Source organism: Cervus canadensis, chromosome 27 (assembly GCF_019320065.1).
Source record: "Cervus canadensis isolate Bull #8, Minnesota chromosome 27, ASM1932006v1, whole genome shotgun sequence".
Taxonomy (NCBI): Eukaryota; Metazoa; Chordata; class Mammalia; order Artiodactyla; family Cervidae; genus Cervus; species Cervus canadensis.
Window position 1 is genome coordinate 42,003,784 of NC_057412.1, and position 23,935 is coordinate 42,027,718.

Consider the following 23,935-nt stretch of genomic DNA (forward strand, 5'->3'; position numbering starts at 1 on the left):
GTCTGTCTTTGCCTTTACTTGCATATCCTGGATGAGGCTGGCTGATATAGTAGAACCAGCCAGATCTGTAGTAGAATCACATAAAAAATTCTACTTACTTAGAAGTTTGCTGGGAAAGTGTTTGAAGTGGCATAGGTTTTTTAAAACAAAACATTTGACAGAATCCTGATATAGATTTTAATTTTTGCAATTTTACTCTGTTAAAAATCCGAAATTTTGCATTATGCTAACTAAAAAGAAAAAGAGAAAGATTGACATTGATCGTTTGAGGGATGGATGAGTCCCCAGTTAGGATTCCTCTCTAGGCAAGGCCTAAGGGATCTGACTTAATGCTCCATAATCTTGTAGCCTGAAAACCAAGTAGTGACAAAGTAGGCATGGTCATCGGTGTGAGCCGTTCTCTGAGCCCAAGGGATTAAGTGATTCAAATAGAATCTGTTATTTTGGAGTTTGCAACCTAAGGGTGAAGCAGTGAAAAATTAAGAACCTGTTTAATTCTTATTCAGTTTATGTGTCCGTATAACCTGCTTATTATAAGATACCTAATTTATTAATTATCAGTTGTATGAATTAGCATTTATAAGGATATTTCATCTTTAGAAAGCTCTTTGAAATCCCATCTATTTAAAAATTTGCAAATAAAGATGCATGTTGAAAAATAAATGTTCCTAAATTTAAATAAATAAATTAATTCCTTAAATTAAATAAATTTGAGCTTGTACTCTTTTTATTCCTCTTTCAAGTGGTGTCAATATCAAAATGCCAATCAACTCCAGTGGACCTGATTGGGTGACTGTGATCCCCAGGAATGTAAAAGGTAAAGAGGAGCGAATATGATGATTTGTTGTTTTCTTGCTCGGTGTGTTGAGTCTCTGTAGTTTCCCTGAAGATATAAAGCCCCCCTTTAATTTGCCCTGGTTACTACTGGGCGTGGTTTGTGTTCTAACAAAACAACCCTTCCAGGTGATTCTGATCCACCTGGATCAGATATTAATTAAGATATTATTAAGAGTAAGAGGATGAAATGTAGAAGATGAAATATATGTGTTTTGTTTTTTGCAGAATAGTTATAATGAGCTATAGTCACTTGTATAAAAGAAGGATGAGCATTATTTTTTAAAAAATTTATTTATTTGGCTTTTGTCGGGTCTTAACTGAGGCATGTGAACTCTTAGTTGTGGCATGTGGGATCTAGTGCTCTGACCAGGGATCGATCCTGGGCCCCTTGCATTGGGAGCGCAGAGTCTTAGCCCCTGGACCACCAGGGAAGTCCCAGGGATGAACATTATTAAGGAGCTTACGTATTGGAAGGTGGTCACCCCTTTGGCTCCGATCAGGTGCAGAGGGAAGGTGAGGTCCTTTTAGCTGTTGAAAGCTTGTATGTGGTATCCCACAAAGCAGAGAGTGCAAGCGCTAGTGCCACAAGGATGAGGTGTGGAATACACGTGAACCTACAGTGTGAGTATCGGCCACACACACAGCTTGTGTAAGTGGTGGGGAGGAACTGCGGAGCCGGGACCGTCTAGAGGCGGCAGCCTCTCGGTTCCTACACGTGGCCGATAGGCAACGGTGTGGACCCAACACAGCCGGGTCAGAAGATTTTTTTTTCCATCAAAAACCTGAAGTCTTAATTTTTGAATGTGCATCTCCAGATTTCAAAACATTGGCATCCTGTTAAAAACTTTAAAAAAAAAATATTGTGTGGGCTAAATAAAACTTGTGGTCTCGATGCAGGCAGGACCCTGCCAGTCTGTATTTCTGGTGTTCGCTGTCAGTTGCCACAAGAAATCCCCATCTTTTCCTCATGAAGAGCTGTATTCGATTTACTTGAACCCAATGAGTTCCTAATTTTAGAGGATGCAAATGTGAAACATCATGAATGGAAATTGCTTTCCTTTTATCGGCCAGGCCTTCCATTCCACAGTCGAGATGTCAGTAAACATGATATCCCCCAGAGTACTGTATCCCTTACACACTCACATCTGTCACTTCTGGAGGCTCTGACCCACCAACACGTCTGACCCTCTGTTCCACAGCCCTGGTTGTCTAGCTCACTAGTTTCAGTCACTAGTGAGGCTTTTGATGGGTTTTTAGAAGATGAAAGAAGTCATGAATCAGTAGGAGCAGGGTACCCTGGCTTGGATGGGTGCCCTGTGACCCTGTGATGTCCCCAGTGGTCCAGTGGGATGGTCAATGGGAGGAGCTTTTAGATGGTTTGCTTGCACCTGACTGGTCTTAGAGTTCAGCCAGGAAGTGGTCGTGGCTTTGTGCAAGGAGAAATAGGAAGGCCTTCTTAAATGAACAGTGCAAAGAAGTAGGGAAAAACAATAGGATGGGAAAGACTAGAGATCTCTTCAAGAAAACTGGAGAGATCAAGGGAATATTCCATGGGCAAAATAAAGGACAGAAATGGTAAGTACCTAACAGAAGCAAACAGATTAAGAAGAGATGGCAAGAATACACAAAAGAACTGTACAAAAAAGATCTTAATGACCTGGATAACTGCAATGGTGTGGTCACTTGCCTAGTGAAGTGAGTGTGAAGGCAAGTGGGCCTTTGGAAGTATCACTACAGACAGAGCTAGTGGAGGTGATGGAATTCCAGCTGAGCTATTTCAAATCCTAAAAGATGATGCTGTGAAAGTGCCGCACTCAATGTGTCAGCAAATTTGGAAAACTCAACAGTCGCCACAGGACTGGAAAAGTTCAGTTTTCATTCCAGTCCCAAAGAAAGGCAATGCCAAAGAATGCTCAAACTACTATATGATTGCCCTCAGTCTGCTTGCTGATAAGGTTATGCTCAAAATCCTTCAAGCCAGGCTTCTAACAGTACATGAACCGAGGACTTCCACGTGTACATCTTGATTTAGAAAAGGCAGAAGAACCAGAGATCAAATTGCCAACATTTCTTGGATCATAGAGAAAGCAAGGGAATTCCAGAAAAAATCTACTTCTGCCTCATTGACTATGCCAAAGCCTTTGACTGTGTGGATCACAACAAATCGGAAAATTCTTAGAGATGGGAATACCAGACCACCTTATCTGTTTCCCGAGAAACCTGTATGTAGGTCAAGAAGCAACGGAACTGGACCTGGAACAATGGACTGGTTCAAAGTTGAGAAAGGAATAAGAGAAAGCTTTGTATTGTTACTCTGTTTATTTAACTTATATGCAGAGTACATCATGTAAAATGCACGGCTGGATGAAGCACAAGCTGGAATCAAGATTGTGGGCAGAAATATCAACAACCTCAGATATGCAGATGGTACTGCTCTAATGACAGAAAGTAAAGAGGAACTAAAGAGTGTCTTCATGAAGGTGAAAAAGGAGAGTGAACAAGCTGGCTTAAAGCTCAACATTCAGAAAACTAAGATCATGGCATCTGGTCCCATCACTTCATGGCAAATAGAAGGGGAAAAAGTGGAAGCAGTGACAGATTTTCTTTTCTTGTGCTCTGAAATCACCACAGATGGTGACTACAGCCATGACATTAAAAGACACTTTTAATTTCATATTAAAAGGCAGAGACATCACTTTGCCAACAAAGGTGCATATAGTCAAAGCTATGGTTTTTCCAGTGGTCATGTATAGATGTGAACTTGGACCATAAAGAAGGTTGAAGAATTGATGCATTTGAATTGTGGTGCTGGAGAAGACTCGAGAATCACTTGGACTGCAAGGGGATCAAACCAGTCAGCCTTAAAGGAAATCAACCCTGAATATTCATTGGAAGGACTGATGCTGAAACTGAAGCTCCAATCCTTTGGCCGCCTGATGTGAAGAGCCAATTCATTGGAAAAGACCCTGATGCTGGGAAAGATTGAAGGAAGGAGAAGAGGGGGATGACGGAGGATGAGATGATTGGATAGCATCACTGACTCAGTGAATTTGAGCAAACTCTGGGAGATAGTGAAGGGCAAGGAAGCCTGGCATGCTGCAGTCTGTAGGGTTGCAAAGAGTCTGACACAACTGAGCCACTGAAGCAACTAAGATTTTGTTTAGAGAAAAGAAAGATTCAGTAACCAGTAAGGCTTTGATGGGTTTTTAGAGGAAGAAAGAAACCATAAATCAGTAGGAGCAGGGTACCCTGGCTTTGAGAAAAGTGTTTCAGAGCAGGTCAACAACTGGAAAGAAAAGAGAAGGACAGTTACTTTGTGTAATAAATAACAAAGTCCAGCATGGGGGAATGTCATCGATGTTCAGCCTAGTGACCAGCAGAGGGCGCTCAAAGATCCTCAATGAAGGGCTCCCAGTCTTACTCGTTTCATTGCTTTTCCCTCCGTCCTTGCCTTCCTCCCTAATTCCGCCATTCCCTTTGTCCTCTTTTTAAAATGTCTTGTTTTCTGTTTGTTTGAGACTTAGATAAGAGTCGTGGAAATAGTACCAAGTTCCTGTGTAGACGTCACCCAGTTTCTCCTTATCGCTGACTTCTTAAGAAATCACAGCTGTGCCTGGTCGCTTAGTCACGTCTGACTCTGCGTTCCCATGGACTGTCGCCCTCCAGGCTTCTCTGTCCATGAGGATTCTCCAGGCAAGAATACTGGAGTGGGTTGCCATTTACTTTTCCAGGGGATCTTCCTGACCCAGGGATTGAACCCAGGTCTCCTGCATTGCAGGCAGATTCCTTACCGTCTGAGCCACCAGGGAATCCCAAGAATACTGGAGTGGGCATCCTATCCCTTCTCCGAGGGATTTTCCTGACCCAGGAATCGAACCTGGGCCTCCTGCGTTGCAGGCGGATTCTTTGCCAGCTGAGCTACCAGGGAAGCCCAAGAAATCACACAACACTTAGCGAAAATAAGAATGGAACATCCGTGTAACATTATTGATTAAACTATTGGGTTTTATTTGGATTTCATCAGTTTTCCGACAGATGTCTGTTTTTTGGTTCCAGAATGCAGTGCAGACCCCACATTGCATTTAGTTGTACGTTTCCTTAATCTCCTCACTGGGGCAGATCCTCAGACTCTTGTCTTCCATGACCTTGACACTTCTGAGGAGCACTGGTCAGATATTTCTTTTTTTTTTTTTTTAGGTGGTTTTTAGCTTATGTTTTATATATGAAAACAATTTAGCTCATGTCACACAAAACAAAAGCAGGTACAACAGTGAAGATGAATCGTGAAAACCAGATCAATTATTTTTAGCATGTCTCTTAACTTTTCATTCCCCTGGCTTCTTGTCTTCTGTGTTTGAGTCTTGAACAGGTAACCACTTGAGGGGGTGCCGGCAATAAATGGGCCATGGAGGAAGTGTCAGTGAACACGAAAAAGCAAATCCAGCCATAACTATATAGACAGTCCACCCGAACTGTTCAGCCAGATACCCGTAGATAAATCCAACTATTGCAGAAAAAAGAATAATTCCCTGAAACATCTGTTCAGCTAGCTTCTGGCCCTTGTAATCCATTTGCGTGGGCAGTGAGCTCAGATGCTCCAACATGTCTGGTTCTGAAGGCGGGCGGCAGAGCACGGGCAGCCGGGACTCAGGGATCCTAGGGTCCGGGATCAGCTTCTGCTGACAGGTCCAGTTCCGTGGGCCTGACGAATGGAGGGTTCCAGATATTTCTTAGACTCTGCCTGAACTTGATTTTGTTTCATGTTTTCTTATGAGTGGGATGAGGTTATGCATTTTTGGAAAGAATAGGACAGGCATGATGCTGTATCCTTCTGCAGAGGTACATGATGTCCATATTGCTAACGATACCTTGATCACCTGGTCTCAGTGGTGTCTACCAGGTTTTCCACTGTAAACTAATTATTTTCATCTTTGTATTTACATGATATTCTGGGGAGATACTTTGAGGCTGTGGGAGGCTAAATAATGGCCCCTAAAGACATTGTTGTTCAGTTGCTCAGTCATGTCTGACTCTTGGCGACCCCATGTCCATCGAATCAGTGATGCCATCCAACCCTCTCATCTCTTCGGTCGTCCCCTTCTCCTCTGCCCTCAATCTTTCCCAGCATCAGGATCTTTTCCAATGAGTCGACTCTTTACATTAGGTGGCCAGAGTATTGGAGCTTCAGCTTCAGCATCAGTCCTTCCGGTGAATATTCAGGGTTGATTTCCTTGAGGATGGACTGTTTTGATCTCCTTGCAGCCCAAGGGACTCTCAAAATGTCCAGATCTTAATCCCTCAAATTTGTGGATGTTATATGTCATATGGCTAAAGAATATGTTATATGGCTAAAGAAACTTTGCCAGTGTGATTAAGTGAAGGTTTTTGAGCTGGGGAGAGAGTATCTGGATTATCTGAGTGGGCCCTAAACGCAGTTGCAAGTGTCATTTTAAGAGGGAGGCTTCCTACAGAAGACAGAAGGCCATGTGAAGATGGAAGCAGAGAGAGATTTGAAGATGTCATGACCTTGGCTTTAGTAATGGAGAAGGGGACCATGAGCCACAAAATGCAGCTCTAGAAAAGGCAAGGAAACGGATTCTTCCCTAGAGCCTCCAGAGAGAGTGTGGCTCTGCCCACAGCCCGGTGATACTGAATTTGGAGTTCTGGCCGTCAGTTCTGTAAGACAATACATTTGTGCTGTTCTCAGCCCCTAAATTTGTGGTAATTTGTTACAGCAACCACAGGAAATTAACAATACAGAAGCTCTGTAAAACATTCTGTGCTTGTTTAAACTTTCATCTCCTGACTTTAGCATTCATCACCCCGTCGTCCCTGTAGCAGTTACTTCAGTTCTAATGATGACCTGTGCTCTCTCTCATTCTTAAGACCTTTATTAATTGGAATTTTTTGTAAGGAAGAGTTGTCCCTTCTTTATCATTTATTAATTTCATCAATATAGGCTCATGACTATTTCAACTATTTCTTTGAGTTATAATCCAATTCAATTGTTGTTCAGATTGTTCCAGTTTTGGTAATCAGGAACTTTTTTAGCTTGACTCTGTGCCCTTTTGACAATGCTTTCATTCTTTTAATTAATTATTTCTTTTTTTTGAGTGCTTCCTTACTCTCCGAAGGCACTGCAAGATATTTCAGGCCCATTTTGTATTTTCTTTGCCTAGGCCATGGAAGGGCTCATAGTCTTTCTACTTTTATTATGTCCACCTATGAATCCTATACTTTGAAGATTTTATTTTCCCTGTGACATGTTGATATTTATTTATTAATTATTACTATTATTTCGACTGTGCTACAAGGCTTGTGGGATCTTTTTTTCCCCCTCTTTTGGTCTCGCTGCACTGTGTGCAGAATCTTAGTTCCTGCCCCAGAGTTCAAACCCTGGTGACAGAGTGGAAGGATCCTCGCCACTGGACGGCCAGGGAATTTCCTTCTCTGTGTGTGGAATTAACAGTCCCTTAGTTAATTGATTTTCCTCCTCAAGCAGTCCCGTGGATTACCAGTGCCACGCCCCTGCACGGACCTGGTTCCAGCACGGAAACAGAACTTTCAGTCAGACTAGACTACCTTATAAGCCCAGCGTCTGATTTCTGACAGGCTTTCCCAGGGTCAGAATTGTTGCTGGATTTTTACAAGCACCAGCATTGTGGTCCTCAGACCGCTAGCCTAATGTCTCCGACACTGTGATGGCTTCTAACCTCATCAACAACTTAACTAGAGCTCATGTGTTAGGGGGAGCGTAATGCAAGTTTAGTATATAACTAGATCTAATAACAATAGAATAAATATCAACATCTTTATAGCTTTCTACTGTTTTTCTCTATTGAAATGTGTCTTACAGGCAATAGGGCACACAGATATGAGGCATATAGCACAGTGGAGTTTACATCTGTGCGTATCTTTGTAGGGTGACTCCCAGTGATCCGTGCCCTTCAGTTGTATGACAAAGTTGACTTAAAAAAATGGGAGAGAGATTATCCTGGGTGGATCTGACCTAACCATATAGGTCCTTAACAGTGACCTGGTTCTTCTAGAAGAAAGAAATTGAAAGCGTGAGAAGGATTTCAGGCGACAGAGATTCTTCATTGCTGGTTTTAAAGATGAAGGAGGCTACCGGGCAAGGAAGGCAGGCAGCTTCTAGGAGCTGAAGGTCATTCCCTGGTGGACAACCAGCAAGGAAAAGAGAAACTCAGTCTGACAACCGAAAGGAACTGAATTTAGCTAACAGTTTGAGTGAACTTGATAGCAGACTCTTCTCCAGAGCCTTCAGAAAGGAGTCCAGCCCTGCTGGCATCCTGATTTCCATCTGTGAGATCCTCAGCAGAGAACCCCGCCATACGCACAGCCCAGACTCCTGACCTGCAGAGCTGTGGGAAGATAAAGGATCCTTGTTGTGAAATGTAATTATTAAACTTTTGTGCTGGGTCTTCGCTGGTGTGCACGGGCTTTCTCCAGTTGTGAGCAGGGGCTTCTCTTGTTGCAGTGCTCGGGCCTCTCGTTGCAGAGCCCTGGCTGTCGGCGTGCGTGCTCGGCAGCTGTGACGCATCGGCTTAGTTGCTCCACGGCACATGGAATCGTCCCAAGAGAACCTGTGTCCCCTGCACTTGCAGGGTTCTCATCCACTGTACCACCAGGGAAGTCTGCCCCTTCTTTTTAAGCCATTAGGTTTGTGTTGACTTCTTGCATACATAGCAATAGAAAATGAATTAATCAACTACTACCCAGATCAAGATATAGAGTGTTTATAGAACGTCCAGCATATTTCTAGCACTCTAGTATAGCCCCTTACGGTGAAAAATGCGTTTCCGCACATCGTAGTATTGAATTTTCACAACAACCCAGTAAACCAAGGTCCTCAGATATATAGATGACACCACCCTTATGGCAGAAAGTGAAGAGGAACCAAAGAGCCTCTTTAAAGTGAAAGAAGAGAGTGAAAAAGCTGGCTTAAGCCTCAACATTCAAAAAACGAAGTTCATGGCATCCAGTCCCATCACTTCATGGCAAATAGATGGGGAAACAATGGGAACAGTGACGGACTTTATTTTCTTGGGCTCAAATTCACTGCCAATGGTGACTGTGGCCATGAAATTACAAGATGCTCTGCTTGCTCCTTGGAAGGAAAGCTATGGCCAACCTAGACAGCATATTAAAAAGCAGAGACACTACTTTGCTGGCAAAGGTCTGTCTAGTCAAAATGGTTTTTCCAGTAGTCATGTATGGATGTGAGAGTTGGACCATAAAGAAAGTTGAGTGATGAAGAATTGATACTTTTTAACTGTGGTGTTGGAGAACTCTTGAGAGTCCCTTGGACTGCAAGAAGATCAAACCAGTCAATCCTAAAGGAAATCAGTCCTGAATATTCATTGAAGGACTGATGCTGAAGCTGAAGCTCCAATACTTTGGCCACCTGATGCAAAGAACTGACTCATTGGAAAATACCCTGATGCTGGGAAAGATTGAAGGCAGGAAGAGAAGGGGATGACAGAGGGTGAGATGGTTGGATGGCATTACTGACTTGATAGATGTGAGTTTGAGCAAGCTCCGTGAGTTGGTGATGGACAGGGAAACCTGACATGCTACAGTCCATGGGGTCACAAAGAGTCAGACATGACTGAGCGACTGAACTGAACTGAAACCAAGGTCCAGGTCCATTGAACTTAGGAAATCAAAGGACTCGTATCCTACACATTGTTGTTGTTTAGTCTCAAAGTTGTGTCTGATTCTCTTGCAACCCCATGGACCCTATCCTGCCAGGCTCCTCTGTCCACGGGAATTCCCAGGCAAGACATAACACCCAGCAGACCTGCTATCATTCGGGAAACAGAAGCCCACTCCTACCACCGTTTCAGTAACGAAATGTAGGTCTCTATAAATGGTGCCACCTCTGCCATCTCCCATCTCCTCAGCTCCCTAAGAAACCTTGGCAGGTCACTCTGACTTGCTTTGTTTACCTTCAAGAGATATTTGGACTAGCATTCTCTGAGGTCCCTTTCAACACCTGAATCTACAGGTATTTCTACCTCAGATGGCATTCTTAGCCTTCCTGTGTAAGATGCTTAGCTTTTAGGGAAAAGAAAGAAAAATCAAATTCTCAAGGTTTTGTAGGGAGAATTCAAGGTCCAGTAAAACCTTTAACCACCGGAATCAGTAAGGAGCTAAGCCCTCCTGAGTTCCCAGCCCCGGACAGGATGTGGCCGGACAGCTGGCCTCACCTCCCGGAGGCGGCTCTCCTAGAGTTCCTAGGCGGGAATCGATTGCCTCCATTTCTTCTTCATCTTGTCCTTCTTTCCCCTCCTTAGTTCCAGTTCCCTGCCAGGAAAATAAAGGGACCTGTGTTTGTACCTACGCGTCCCCACCCTGACTTCACACAGCGTGCCTCTCATACTGCTCTTTCTAAATGGTTTAGGGAAATGTATGTCTGCCCATATTTCTCATTTGGTCCCATTTGTGGCCCAAATAGCCCTTATTATGGCTAATGAATGATATGGAATGATGCTCTTTGGAGGAAAATTTAAGCTATGGGCTTTTAAAGAGAAGCCAAGACATTTTAGAGAAGTAGGGACCTTACTTGCAAATAATCAAAACCATCCCTTCTGATTTTGCATAAAAATCTTTTATGTCTTATAGCCACCTCCGTATAAATTGCCTTCATCAATGTTCAAGATAAACATAAAGTTGAGCAATAACTTGTTTATGTTTTTTAATTATTTTTATTCCACTTTTACAGTACATTAAGGGTTATATTATGAATTTAAGGGGCTTTTATATCTCAGATAGCTTACGTGAAAATTCTTTCTGAGCTCCAAGGAACGCTGACTTTTTACACAGTTCAGACTGCTTGAAATCGTTAGTCAGGAAATGTTTTTGTCCCAGTTGGCCATAAGAGGGCAATGTAGGTACACACATTTCTCTTTAAAATTACCTTTTGTTATCTAGTGCTGCATGTTTAAAGAATTAATGTGAGGTTCAGTAATTGATTTGCTTTGCTTGACTTAACTGTGATAGTAAATATAATTAACATTTGAATGGAAATGGTAATTTTTTCCGGTGTGATATACATGTTTCTTTGTACACTTACTTGGCACAGAATGGCTGAGTGTAACCTGGCGAAAATTGTGACTTTAAAATCACTTTTGATTCCCTTTCCAGTAGATATTTTCTTTGGGCCCCAGGTGTGTGCCCTGGCCTGTGTAACCTTGATGTGTTGATATAATGAGGAGCTTTGAGCAAGATGTGATGACATGGTAATCATCAACATGTAGCATGTTGAGAAATGGCTTTTGAATAAGCCAAACAGATGTTTACCCTACCCCCCAGTTTTCTTTGATAATCACATTTGCCAAAAAAGCATTCACAATGCTGTTTGCTTTTCAATTTAGACCTTGAGCCTGCAAAGAATTTGCAGATGCCTAAGAAAAAGGATTAAATATGCACCCCCCTGTCAGTAGGGCATCTTCTTTGAAGGGAATAAAACCAAAATAACTTTGAGTAATATAGATACTATCAAGAAGTCAAAGAAGGGGGGTGGCTCACCATGAAAGAGCCCACGTATGCAGGAGACGTGGGTTCAGCCCCTGTCCTGGGAGGATCCCACATGCCACGGGGCGGCTGAGCCTGTGTGTGCCAGAACTATGGAGCATGTGGTCTAGGGTCCAGGAGCCAAGCTAGAGAAAAGCCCGTGCAGCGGCGAAGACCCAGCACTGCCATAAATAAGTAAATAAAATAACAAATGAACTGGAGCAAGCAGACAGGCATTGGAAGGAGGTAGAATTTTTTTTTTTTAATAAAAAAATCAAAGAAGCTGAAAATAGTCACTAGCAGGAGACTTACTTAAATTTCCATTTCTAAGTCATATGAGCACTTGGATTTTGAATTGTGGTTTAACAGGTCAGACTATAGAATTGCTGGATTATGATCAAGATTTGAACCTTGGGGTGTGTAAGGGAGTGATATAAAATGATTGGTGGTTTTTGGAAGATTATAAACTTGAATGATAAGTGTTAGAAATGAATAAATGGACACTTTCCGGGAAAAAAACCTAAAAGAAAATGGCCGGTATCCACAGACACCTTATTTTGGGAGGTGATGTAGCACAGTGGTTAAGAGCGTGGGCGTGGGGGCTCACCGGCTTGGATTAGATCCTGACTTTGCTACTTGCTGGCTCTGGAACTGAGGTCAAGTTACTTAACTGTTTTGAAAGGTAGGGCCTATCTTGAAGGGTTCTCATGAGCGTCCTATGAGATAATACATTTAATTGCTCAGAACAGTGTCTGGTGCAGAGTAAACTTGCAGGAAATATTAGGCATCCCTGTGGAAGCATGTAAAGTGCTCTGTTTCCACTGAAAAATTCCAGTGGCATTTTCTGAGGGAGGTGTTTGGTAAGAAGGGTGTTGGCTGTCACTGTGAAAGGTGTCCTGGTGCTTGTGTGATCGTGTGTAACTATGCTACAACCATGAGGACACACTGCTGATGCAGTTTCTTTTTTTTTTTTAATTTGGCCACACTGGATCTTAGTTGAGGCATGTGAGATCTAGATCTAGTTCCCTGACCAGGGATGGAACCCCAGCCCTCTGCATTGGGAGCACGGAGTCTTAGCCACTGGACCCCCAGAGAAGTCCCTGATGCAATTTTATTTTATTTTATTTTTGCAATTTTAATATTATTCATCGTGCATAAGGACTTTTGAACCTTTTGTGTGGTGGAGAGTAATTCTTTGGACCTTGTGTCATTGGTTTGTTTTCTGTGTTCAGCGATGGTTTTCTGAGTTAATATTTGATTGTGGGAGCCATTGATTGAAACTTCTGAATGAGCTGAGAAACAGTAAGGTCTAATACTGCCATGCATATGTAAAATATGAATTTAAGTTATTACTTGCCTCACAGGCATTTGAGTGAGCCATAACTCCAGGCAGTGCTTAGATCTACACATTTCCTTGGTTTTTGCCTGCTTTTATTTTGAGAAAAACATGCTTCATCAGAGGGAATGCTCAATGTCTCCTTTCCCCTTCTGCCCACAAACATCCTCACACCCATTTTAGATCTTCCTGTTTTTGTGCAAAGGAGAACTTTTTGTAGGAGAGGGAAAGTCTGGGATTTCTTTGAGATGTGACAGCCGGAAATGTCGCCCATAACCAGCAGGCTAACAAACATAAGAGCATAATTGTGTTTTAACTTGAAATATTTTTTATGTGTGATTTGTTGGAAGGGAATTTCAGAATATCTTCTTTTTTTTCTTTTTTTCCAGAAACCAACAGCCTAGGACTATCTCAAGGTTTAGGAACTTTTCCTTCTGGTTATTATTACAAAGATCAGTGGAGGCCCAGGAGGTTTAAGATGCGCCAGTTTAATGACCCTGACAACATTACCGAATGCTTACAGAGAAAAGTGGTACATTTCTTTGGTGACTCGACAATCAGACAGTGGTTTGAATACCTCACTACATTTGTTCCAGGTTGGTACTTTGCTTTTTGTTTCGTAACTCCCACACATATAAGATCCAGCTCTGAAATAAGCAGAACCAGCCCGGTCCCTGCAGAAAGGCATCAGGTGAGGGAAAACTGCCTTCTCCGAAGGACTGAAGGCGGGTCCTAATGCTGGAGAGATGAGAGAGAGTTCCTGACCCGTGGCGGGGCTGGCGTGCATCCACGCAAGCCCTGGCTGCCTGTTGCAGTTCACACCGCTGACGAGCCGTGTGACCCCGGACGAGTCATCTGCTTCTCAGGGCGTCGTTCAAGCGTGCGATGCGGCGCCGGACACTCACCTCTCAGGTGTCGTCCCTTCTGACCTTCTAGGCTGTGAGATGGGAGCGAACATTTCCAGTTGTTTCTCTCCTAGTTCTGTTTGGTCCTGCTCCAAGTTTATAATCGATTTAAGTGGAAGGAGGCAGACAAACTGTAGTCCGATTTACTGTACCCAGGCAACAGAGTGCCCCTGTGTCCCCACTGGGCGGTCCACGTGTGACCCTGGGATGAGCTGCCTCTCACCAGGGGAGTCTGGCCAGTCCAGCCTTCCTAGCTTCCTGGTCTCGCTGCTGGGCTCTGGGCAGCTCTTCAGACTTGGAATAAACCCTGCTTGTTGGAGGGCCGTCCCTTCCTCTCAGGAGGCCTTTTCCTCTTCCCAGAAAGGGTGTGGATAGAGCGAGGAGGGGCGGATCCAGGGCAGCAGGACTGAAAATCCTGCTCGGAGTTTACAGAGCTGACGAACAACTTTGTGGGAACTGTTTTTTTTTTCATTTTAAATTAATTTTTATTAGAATGGAGTTGATTTACAATGTTTCTACTGTACAACAAAGTGAATCAGCTATAATGGACACACAGCCTCTCCTTTTTTAGATTTTTTTCCCATTTAGGTCCCCACAGAGCACTTCGAGTTCCGTGTGTTATACACTAGTTATCTATTTTATTATCTATTGAATTTACTATTTTATTATCTATTGTCACTAATTATCTGTTTTACACAGGTAGTGTATGTCAATATATATATATTTGTCAATCCCAGTTTCCCAGTTCATCCCACTCCCCCATCCCTCCTCAATAGCTGTAAGTTTGTTCTCTGACATCTGTGTGTCTGTTTCTACTTTGCAAATAAGTTCATCTGTACCATTTTGTGAGAACTATTTTTGATGGCTGTTTGTGGACAGGACGTTTCACAAAACAAAATCCCACAGTTGTGAGTGGTTGTGTGTGGTGTTTTTCATTTTTCTCTTCTGTTTATTACATCAACCTAGTTTCAAGTTTCCTTTGAAGGAAAGGAGGAAGTAGATATGACCCCCAAAAGTAGAAAATGAATTATGATTTTGCTTTGCTTTAAAAAAAAAAATTGAAACAGACATAGCAGAGTTCTAGTTGATAAAGGACCAGTTAAGCAGAAGGGAAACCGTTTGTATGGCGTGATGCTAGGCACAGTTTGGTGCTGACCAGGCGGGGCCCCCCAGCAGCTGGTATTTAATGCTTGGTTCTTAAGTTCTGATGAGCTCAGTATTTCCTTTAATAGCAGTGATCACATTGAGTGTCTTGATCATTTTCCACTGTAGCCTTTGCAGACAGATTTTTGCCTGATAAAGCCTTGTGTCAGGGCTTGATCTTAATCTGAAGAAAGAATGGTAAATTGAGCTTTTATGCAGTTTAATTGGGGCCAAGTGCTAAGTAGTAATGAGAATGAGAATTAGGTATGAGAATCTGGAAGAAGAGCCTGGGTGGGACCTCATGGGAAAAAAAGTGAAACCTTAACTTTAACCCTTAAAAGTAAATAATAGGGGACAATTATTGTTTGATGTTACTTCCTCAGAATTGACTGTAAACTCCTTGAGGGCAAGGACTGCGACTTACCCATCTGAGCATTGCTGACTTTTTTTTGTTAAGCTAGGAAACTTATTTATTATTTTACTTTTTTTTCCTTTTTTTTCTTTTTGGCCATGCCATGCAACATGTGGATGTCAGTTCCGCCACCAGGGATAGAACTCCTGTCTCCTTCGGTGGAAGAGTGGAGTCTTAACCACTGGACCACCAGGGAAGTCCTGCCTTGCTGGCTTATAACACATTAGTGCTGGTACAGAACAGATGCTTAGGCAATATTAATTCAGTTGGGTTGCCAATGGCTGCTTAATCTGGTCTGTGTAAGGCACTTGTAGGACTCTTTAGGGATATGACACAGATCCTCTTTCCTCATGGGGCCAATGTTCAGCTGTGAATTATACAGCCTTTTTTAGGGGTAATAAGGGAGGATCATCACTGATTCCTGGAATCATCAGAGGACCTGGACTTGGAAACCCAACTTAGATAAAGGGGAGGGAGTGAAGGGAATTCTCACTTGTGCTTCTGTCTTTGTTATGACACAGAGAGAAGTTTTCTAAGACATTAACAGAGTTTTCCATGCATAGGGTGAAATTGAAAGTCAGAAGAAGCAAGGTTGCTTCTTTTTTTTTGCTTATTATAAAAAGAGGTATTTGGTTACTGTTATGTGTTTGTTAAAAAGCCAAAAGTAATAGTTTTTGACCTGGAAGAAATATTTATCTGTTAGAACAATAATGTGTAAATGTCAAATTGATGTTTAGATATTCAACAGTCAGTCAATGCAAACAGGAAGATTTCTTGGCCTAACAGTTAGAGGTAAACAGGTTATTTTGCTTCTGGGGTCTAGAATCTGTTGCTAATGATATTACTTGTAATTTCATGCTTATGGAGCGACTTAATAAATACGTTAGAATAAAGGTCCACTGAAGCCAAGGGGGGGGCACCAAGGTGAAGTGAAATAAGTGTTTACATTTGTATTGCACCTTTTTGTTGTTTTACTTTAAAAAAAAATTCTTTTTTAATTGAAGGATAATTGCTTTATAGAATTCTGTTGGTTTCTGCCAAACATCAACATGAATGAGCCATAGGTATACACATGTCCCCTCCCATCTCTCTCCCCATTGTTGTTTTACTTTTATTTAAAAAGATTGTTCTTTGAAGCCACTAACTAAAGAATAATAAAAGTATATGGCTTTGTTTAACCGTTCTTATGCGTCTGGTTTTTCCTTGTTTCAGATTTAGTGGAGTTTAACTTGGGTAGCCCCAAGAATGTGGGTCCTTTCCTGGCGGTGGACCAGAAGCACAATATCCTGCTCAAATACCGCTGCCACGGCCCACCCATCCGCTTCACGACCGTCTTCAGCAGTGACCTCCGTTACGTGGCCAACGAGCTGAGTGGCATCGTGGGAGGGAAGGACACCGTGGTCGCCATAGCCGTGTGGTCTCATTTCAGCACCTTCCCCTTGGAGGTGTATATCCGGCGGCTCAGGAACATCCGTCGGGCTGTGGTCCAGCTCCTGGACCGAAGCCCCAAGACTGTGGTGGTCATCCGGACAGCCAATGTCCAAGAGCTGGGGCCTGAGATTAGCCTTTTCAACAGCGACTGGTATAACTTTCAGCTGGACACCATCCTTCGGAAGATGTTCTCAGGGGTTGGAGTATATCTTGTTGATGCCTGGGAGATGACCCTGGCCCATTATCTACCCCACAAGTTACATCCAGATGAAGTTATTGTGAAGAACCAAGTGGACATGTTCTTGTCCTTTGTGTGCCCCTTGGAGACCTAGCCTGCCAGAGGGGACTGGAGGAATCACGTTCAGTGACCTTCTCTCTCACCTACACTACAAAAAGATAAACTTTTTTACACAGGTGGCCCTGTGGAGAGATGGCTTCTATATGTATTTAAAATTTAGAAAGGAGCTGGACTTCATATAATCATTGTAAGGAGCTTAGAAAATGCAGATTACACTTATATCTACCTATAGGATTTTTTTCCTATCTTGACTTAGCCACGGGTGAGCCATTATTAACAGCATATACACACTATACTGCCCTTGTAACCAAAGATACTAATGAGTGTGTCTGAACTAGCTTCTCTTGGCAGGGGATATTACTGTGCTATGAAGTGTGAAAAATGTTCTGACCTAAGTGGAAGGGGCAAGTTTGGTTGGCAGTGGACTGTAGTTTATTTGGTAAAGGAGCATATTTGCATGAATAGCATAATTGGCCCACCTTCAGCGGAGGTGAACTTAACCCCAGGCGTGCAGTCAGCGGCTCCTGTGATACATTGAAGACAGCTGTGTCTCAAGAGTTTCTTTTGATGATCCAGTTTTTTTTTCTGAATTACTTGAAAAGGCCAGTATCCTTGGTCAGAACTTTCTAATAAGAATATTTACAGTGTCCAACTTTAATCTGGAAAAGAAGCAAAAGGGAAAGCTGAAAGCAGTGTATATAAAATTGATATTTGCATTGGGTGACTGTTACTTACTTGATTCAGCTAAGGATGAATACTTATTCTAAAATAACCACTTTTGGAACTGAAAGGGAAAATATATAAAGGCAGCTTTATTTTTGTGTTCTGAAGTTTGAGGGTTTTAAGAATTGACTTATGTAAAGATTGCTATTGTTTATTATAAAGTTGTGCAAAGTATTTCCAGCAATACCGAGTGTTTCTTTTTTGGTTGTTATTTTGAATTGCATACCCAAATTAGAAATTAAAATCTAATTAAAAATTAAATTTAGGTATTGAAACCTGTGAAGGGTTGATTTGGGCATAACGTAATGCTTATGCTTGGAAGTAAAAGGTGCTATTCTTACTGGCTACCTTAAAATAATTGAATTATCAATTTTATCTGACTGTCTTTATCTTATTAATTTTAAATAAGTTTAAGTTAATGTGTGGCCACTTAGTCCTCTTTTCTTTTTGAAAAGAGTCTAGTTTTATTTATCCCTAAAGGAATGTGTGATGGACATGGATTTGGGTAAATTCCGGGAGATGGTGAGGGACAGGGAAGTCTGGTGTGCTGCAGTCCATGGGGTTGTGAAGAGTTAAACACGACTTGCAACAAAGGAACATATGAAGAAACTGGGGAGGCTTCAGAAGTGAAGAAAAATGCCTAATGCATGAAAAAATACACTCAGAGAATGGGTCAAAAAATCTGAGTTTTTAACTTAAAACAGAGATACTGAGATCTTCCTTTCCTAGCCTTGAGGGCCAGCTTCCAGTTTATAAAATAAATAAATATAATTTTAAATTATTTTCTGAGTCTGAAGTAGGCCAGGTAGTTAAATATATTAATATAGTTGAATTTTAATGGTCTTTAAGCTTTAGAGTGTTTAATGATCATTTATTTGATCAAAATGCAGAATTAGGGAAATTGTGGAGTCAGCCTTAGTGGCAGACATCTGAGGATTCTGATGCAATGGTGGTATTCTACATTTTGAGAAACACTGAGGGAAGATAGAACTAAGGAAATAATATTTTTTTGTCTTATTTTAGGGGCTTTTCCCATAACATTTAGTTCTGATCAGGATCTAATACTGCAGGTAATATTAGCTCCCTTTTATAGATGAAGAACTTGATTTTGGATTTGAACTAAGGTGCATGAGAGTCCATAGCCCTTTTCAAAAGGAACTTTTTGGACTTTGTAAACTTTTATTTTTCATGAAAGAACTTTGGAGCATTTTCTCAACTGTCACTGGAAAAGGCTGAGTCATGTCTTCCTAGGAGAATTTCAATTTCCACTGCCCCTGCAGAGCTTTGGAGTGATGCTACTTATTTGTATAAATGATTTCATGTGATCTCATCTAGTTATTTTTTGATTTAGTGACATTATGTCCTAAAGATTTGATGACACAGTTTCTTAAAGTATGCTCATTCATTCTGTCCTTCTAATTTGTCTTTATACACTCATGTGGAAATTTAAAAAAATGTCTAAGTGGGAAAAAAAAAATGTCCAAGTGGGGAGTTTGGAATATTACCTAGGCCATTTCTAGATACAATATTTTAATTTCTTCTGAAAAGTTTAACTTAAGCCAATACCACAGAGTTGTGACTGTTAGCATGCCAATCAAATAATATAGTTTATTTTAAATATATATTTTCCATTGTAAGTATAAAGGATGTTAAATATTGAGTTGGCCATGGAAAAACCTGAACGAACTTTTTAGCTAACCCAATATAAAAAATTATGAAATCTAGAAGAAAAAAAACCTATGGATAGGGTCCATAATTCTATCGTCTGAATGCAATGAGCGTTAGCAATTCGGTTTGATGTCTTCTAGTTTTTTTAAGTCACAGAGCTGTAATCACAGAGAACATGTACTTTGTATCTCTTTTTAAATTTCACATATAAATAGTTTCCATGTTGTCATGACTTAATTATAAAAGTCTACCTAACAGTGTAGCTGAGTGATATCATTATATACCTAGCTTGGCCATTCAGGTTTATAATAAAATATTAAAACAGTGGTTTATATATAGTTTATGTATGTATGTGTGCTTAGCCGCTCAGTCTGTCTGACTCTTGGCGACCCCAAGAACAGTAGCCCGCCAGCCTCCTCTGTCCATGAGGATTCTCCAGGCAGGAATGCTGGAGTGGGTTGACATGCCCTCCTCCTCCAGATACATATGTGGCTTATATATATAAATGGGGCTTATATATAAACAGTGGGTTAAAATGCTGATTTTTATTTTGGAATGACAGTGTTAACTTCACTTGTTGGGTCTTCTAATACTCTAGAACTCAAATGATTGATTCCATGCTACTTGTGAAGGGGAGACTCCATAATAAAGCCCTTCTGTGCAAATTATATCCTATGGAAGTTAAGAGTAACTTTTCTTTAGCAAATATGTTTGGTGTTCCAATATGATCCATTTTTTTTTTACCATTCTGAACAACCATCATTTTATTAAATACCAATTGACTGATCCTTCCCAGCTTCAGGTTTTAAGTGCTGCATCAGGGTGCTTGAGAAGCACGTGGAAGGGAAGCCTCTATATCTGTGTGTTACATGCCAGAGGTGAGTCTGTTTCCTGGCTATATTAAAGGAAATAGCAGTTACCCAGAAAGTATTCGGAAATAAATACCCAAGGGAAACAACAGAAGTAAGACCTGCCCCTTCTGAGCCTGCGGTCCTCCCTGCCCCCCTAAAAGCTGCTCAGCATTAGCATTATCTTCATAGATCTAGCTTGTTGCTCAGGCCATAAGTCCACCTGAAGTGTATTCTTTCCCTTGTGTTAAGCAGTATTCTCTCCAGGGTTTATGCCTACAGTGGAGTGCATTTGTCTGCTCAGTATGCAGTAAAGAAATAAGATATGGAAGGTGCTTTTTTTCTCTTTGAAAGTGAAACTACAGCCCCAGAGTTCAAGGGGTGCCTAGGAACCCTGGGGGAGGTGGGGGGTGGTAGAAAGCAAGAGGGTGGTCCAGGGCAGCAGTTTGTGGGATACAGAAGGTACAAGGGCACAAGATACACTTCAATTTCACTTTGTCTCCAAAGTGCACTTACAGTCTAACTTTCTAGAGAAAGTGTGAACTTAAGTGTGTTATATTTTGCTTTTTATTCCCAGTAGTAGAGTCCCCCTGCGGATGCAGCAGACAGTTTGATCCTTGAGTGGGAAAGATCACCTGGAGGAAGAAATGGCAACCCACACCAGTACTCTTGCCTGGGAAATCCCATGGACAGAGGAACCTGGAAAGCTAAAGTCCATGGGGTCACAAAGAGTCTGACACGGCTGAGCGACTGAGTGCGCACATGTGCACACACACACTCTCTCTCACACATTCTTCCTGAGATGAGAGGAAGTCGGGCTTCTTTCAAGCTCTGCTGTCTTATTAAAGTTTTGAGGACCTTCTGGGGTTTAGGTCTAGATGCCCATTCCTGTTGGAGAACCAGACATTTCCTGTCTAATTCTAAAGCTGGATTGTAACAGGGCGTTGTGGGGTTGGGGGTGAGGTTGACCATACCCAGATGACAGTAGAAAGTATCCCTCAAGAAAAAAAAGCCACAGTGAAACCAAACGTCCAAGAAGAAATCCTTTCAGAGTTGCCTAATAGCTCATTCTCTGTTTAAATTCATTCCGCATGAAAATGTTCCCGTTAGAGGAACACTGTTTTACTTACATCTCAGGTTCCTTGTCCTTTAATGTGTCGATGAAGGCGGCAATAGGGACACTGCTTTCCGATTGCCCTGTTTGAAAAGCTCGGTTGTATAAAGCACCCCCCTTCTCCCCCACCCCCGGCCCATTCAGGGGGCTGTTCAGAAAAAGCCAAAGAAAAAGAGAAGGTGGATTTAAGGAGGTAACTCTAATGCCCGGCTGTAACTTCACTGAGACGTTTTCAAAAGGCATCCCCAAGACAAACGTTTTATTCACAGATCTGTTTCTGATTCCCCTGCGCAGTTCCAGTCCAGGTCTTGGAGCCTGCCCTCGAGGGGAATGTCCGTGACTTGGGTCAGTACCTTTCTGGCCTGGGAATTTCCAGGGTGCAGAAAAAAAGTCCACGAACTGAGTCCTTGCTGCTCCCTTCCTGCCTCCTCTGCCCCTCCTCTGTGCCCACGCAGCCCCTTTTGAATGAGCGTCTGACCGTGTTCTGTAGTTCAGAAAACTGGTCCTTCGCTTCCCCCGCCCCCAGCCCTTTCTAGAGCAGTGAGCGGCAAGCCAGCGCTATAAAGGGGGCCGGGAGAGGGGCTGGCCGCCTCCAGCCAAGAGGTCAGCCACCGGGTCCTTAGAGAAAAAGACTGCTTTAGCTGCTGCTGCTGCTTATCATGTAACCTCAAAAGGAAACTGATCATCTTTCTCATGCTCTCACGTACTTGGGTTATTATCGCTGATTACAGCTGGAAACAGTTGATTTGCCTTTACGTATTTGTATGCCTTGACTCTTCAAACACAAAGGTATATTTTTATTATTTGATATTTAATATGAAAAAGTCTCTTAAATGATGATTTTTTTTTTTTTTTATTCTTTTCCCCATATCCAGATTCTTTACTTTGGAGTCACTTTCTGATACTTGTTTGGGGGCAAGATATTAGGGGGCAGGTATTTTGGGGAAGGACAACCTGGAATGTCTTTTTAGTTTGGTGATGACTATGAATTGTGTCTGTTCGTCTTGAAGTCAGGAAAGACTAAGATGCTGATGGAGGAGGTGGATAGAATGGGTGATGAAAGTACCATAAATCTAATGTACAATCATTTAGTTAGCCAGTGAAATACAACTATGATACTCCAGGGTAGCAATCTCCCAGGAGGTTTGAGTGTGGGTTTAGTGGTCTATTTCTCACCAAGGGTAGGCATAGAGCTGTATCTTTATGGAAAAAATATTCTGAATAGATCAGAATGTTATATAGTATGTAATTCTTACGTTACCTTTGTAAATTGAAAGACACGCATTTCCCATTTTATGAATGAAGGAAACCTTGAAGTTTGATAACTTGGCGGTTCCTCCAGATCTATTACACTCTGGGAATTTATATGAATAAAAATGCATTTCTAGGTAGGATGGATTGAGAGTCTCTTCATGAGGATTAGTGAACTGGCCATTATGGGGTGGGGGTGTCTCAGAGGATGACATTTATTACATAAATTTTAAGCACTTGGAAATATATATATTCCCTCACTTTAATCTGGCATCTAAAAAAATACATTATTGATCAGGTGGGATCAATTTTTGTTTGGGTTTTTTTGTTTGTTTTTGCCTCTCTTGTCAGTAAGTTGTTTAGACAGTAAAAGGAGAGAAAAATTTCTGAGGCTTATTCACCACCCTCCACAATCCTTGATAGAGGCGATCAGCCACACAGATCATCTAAATGTTCAGATAACCCTAAAGTCTTTTTATTTGGCTTCAGAGCACAGTGTCTGGTCCGCCACCCCCCTCCATTATAGTATCATTTTGCTTTGGCTAAAGATGCAGTTGGTTAGGGTACAGACGCTGTAGAAGAGACAGTCTGGGAAGAGTTAGCACAAGAAGTGGGCCCACAGGGGTTCTCTAGTGGCCTGGCGGTTAGGATTCCAGGCTTTTATTATTGCGGGGGGGTGGGGGTGGGCCTCAATTCAATCCCTGGTGGAGGAACTGAGATCCTGCAAGGTGCACAACACAGCGGAAAAAGGGAGAAAAAAGAAGTGGGCGCACAGCAGAACATCATGTTCAGCGATCAGCGCTGTCCATCCTGGCAGGGAGGTGATGACCATGCTCGGCACAAGTTAGTGGTCCAACTTCCGACCTTTCCTCATTGAGGCAAGCCTCTGTCATTCTGTTTTGTCCTGAAAGGAGTCCAGAAACAACAACAAAAAAAAGTCCTCTGAGACGTTAAGGACCTGCTGAGAGCCCTGCTGAGGGGGAAGATTTTCGAATGATTCTGAGATCCAGGGTGAACTGCTCCTGAAACAGCCATTTCCCTTTGGCTCTAAGATGACACTGATCTGGTGGCCTCTTGATTTTCTCCCCAGGTTAACAGGAAGATCAGGAGGCTGGCTTCACCTTTTGGCTTTCTTGACCTGATGATGAACTCCTGATGGTGAGAAAGGTGGATATTCCTCATTCCAGATGTTACCTGGGTCTTGACTGATGTAGTCAAAGTGGGCAGTGGGATGTTTTCTAAAGTCTCTGTGATTCTTGGATTTTTGAGCTTGCCTCAAAGTTATTATGAACTTTTTAGGCGTTTTACTGTGATTTCTTGTGAACTAAGATTTTTTTTTTCTTTTTTGGTGGTTCAGCATCTTTTTAATCAATTTAAATTTCCACTATTTTCCACGAGAGGAGGACGCATGCATATATCTAAGAGGGGAATTC

At 42.0% G+C, this 23,935-nt stretch overlaps 2 protein-coding genes across 6 annotated transcripts in view; one reads left to right on the forward strand and one right to left on the reverse strand.

Moving 5' to 3' along the window:
- NXPE3 (neurexophilin and PC-esterase domain family member 3) overlaps nucleotides 1-17,896 on the forward strand; it is a 59,636-nt gene extending 41,740 nt beyond the window's left edge. For all 5 annotated transcript variants that reach the window (XM_043448858.1, XM_043448856.1, XM_043448859.1 and 2 more), the window contains 3 exons: nucleotides 744-817; nucleotides 13,099-13,305; nucleotides 16,382-17,896. In XM_043448858.1, coding sequence (XP_043304793.1) covers nucleotides 744-817; nucleotides 13,099-13,305; nucleotides 16,382-16,932 — 832 coding nt within the window. In that variant the 3' untranslated portion in view covers nucleotides 16,933-17,896. The remainder of the gene's footprint in view (nucleotides 1-743; nucleotides 818-13,098; nucleotides 13,306-16,381) is intronic.
- On the reverse strand, nucleotides 5,036-5,552 carry LOC122428763 (signal peptidase complex subunit 1-like). Its single transcript, XM_043448864.1, has one exon. It carries the CDS (start codon nucleotides 5,439-5,441, stop codon nucleotides 5,163-5,165), a length of 279 nt encoding a protein of 92 aa, XP_043304799.1. The 5' UTR covers nucleotides 5,442-5,552; the 3' UTR covers nucleotides 5,036-5,162.
- Nucleotides 17,897-23,935: the final 6,039 nt, after the last annotated feature.

What these genes read in the sequence shown, in the direction of transcription:
- LOC122428763 (XM_043448864.1), bottom strand. Translation starts at nt 5,441, where the DNA reads ATGTTGGAGCATCTGAGCTCACTGCCCACGCAAATGGATTACAAGGGC.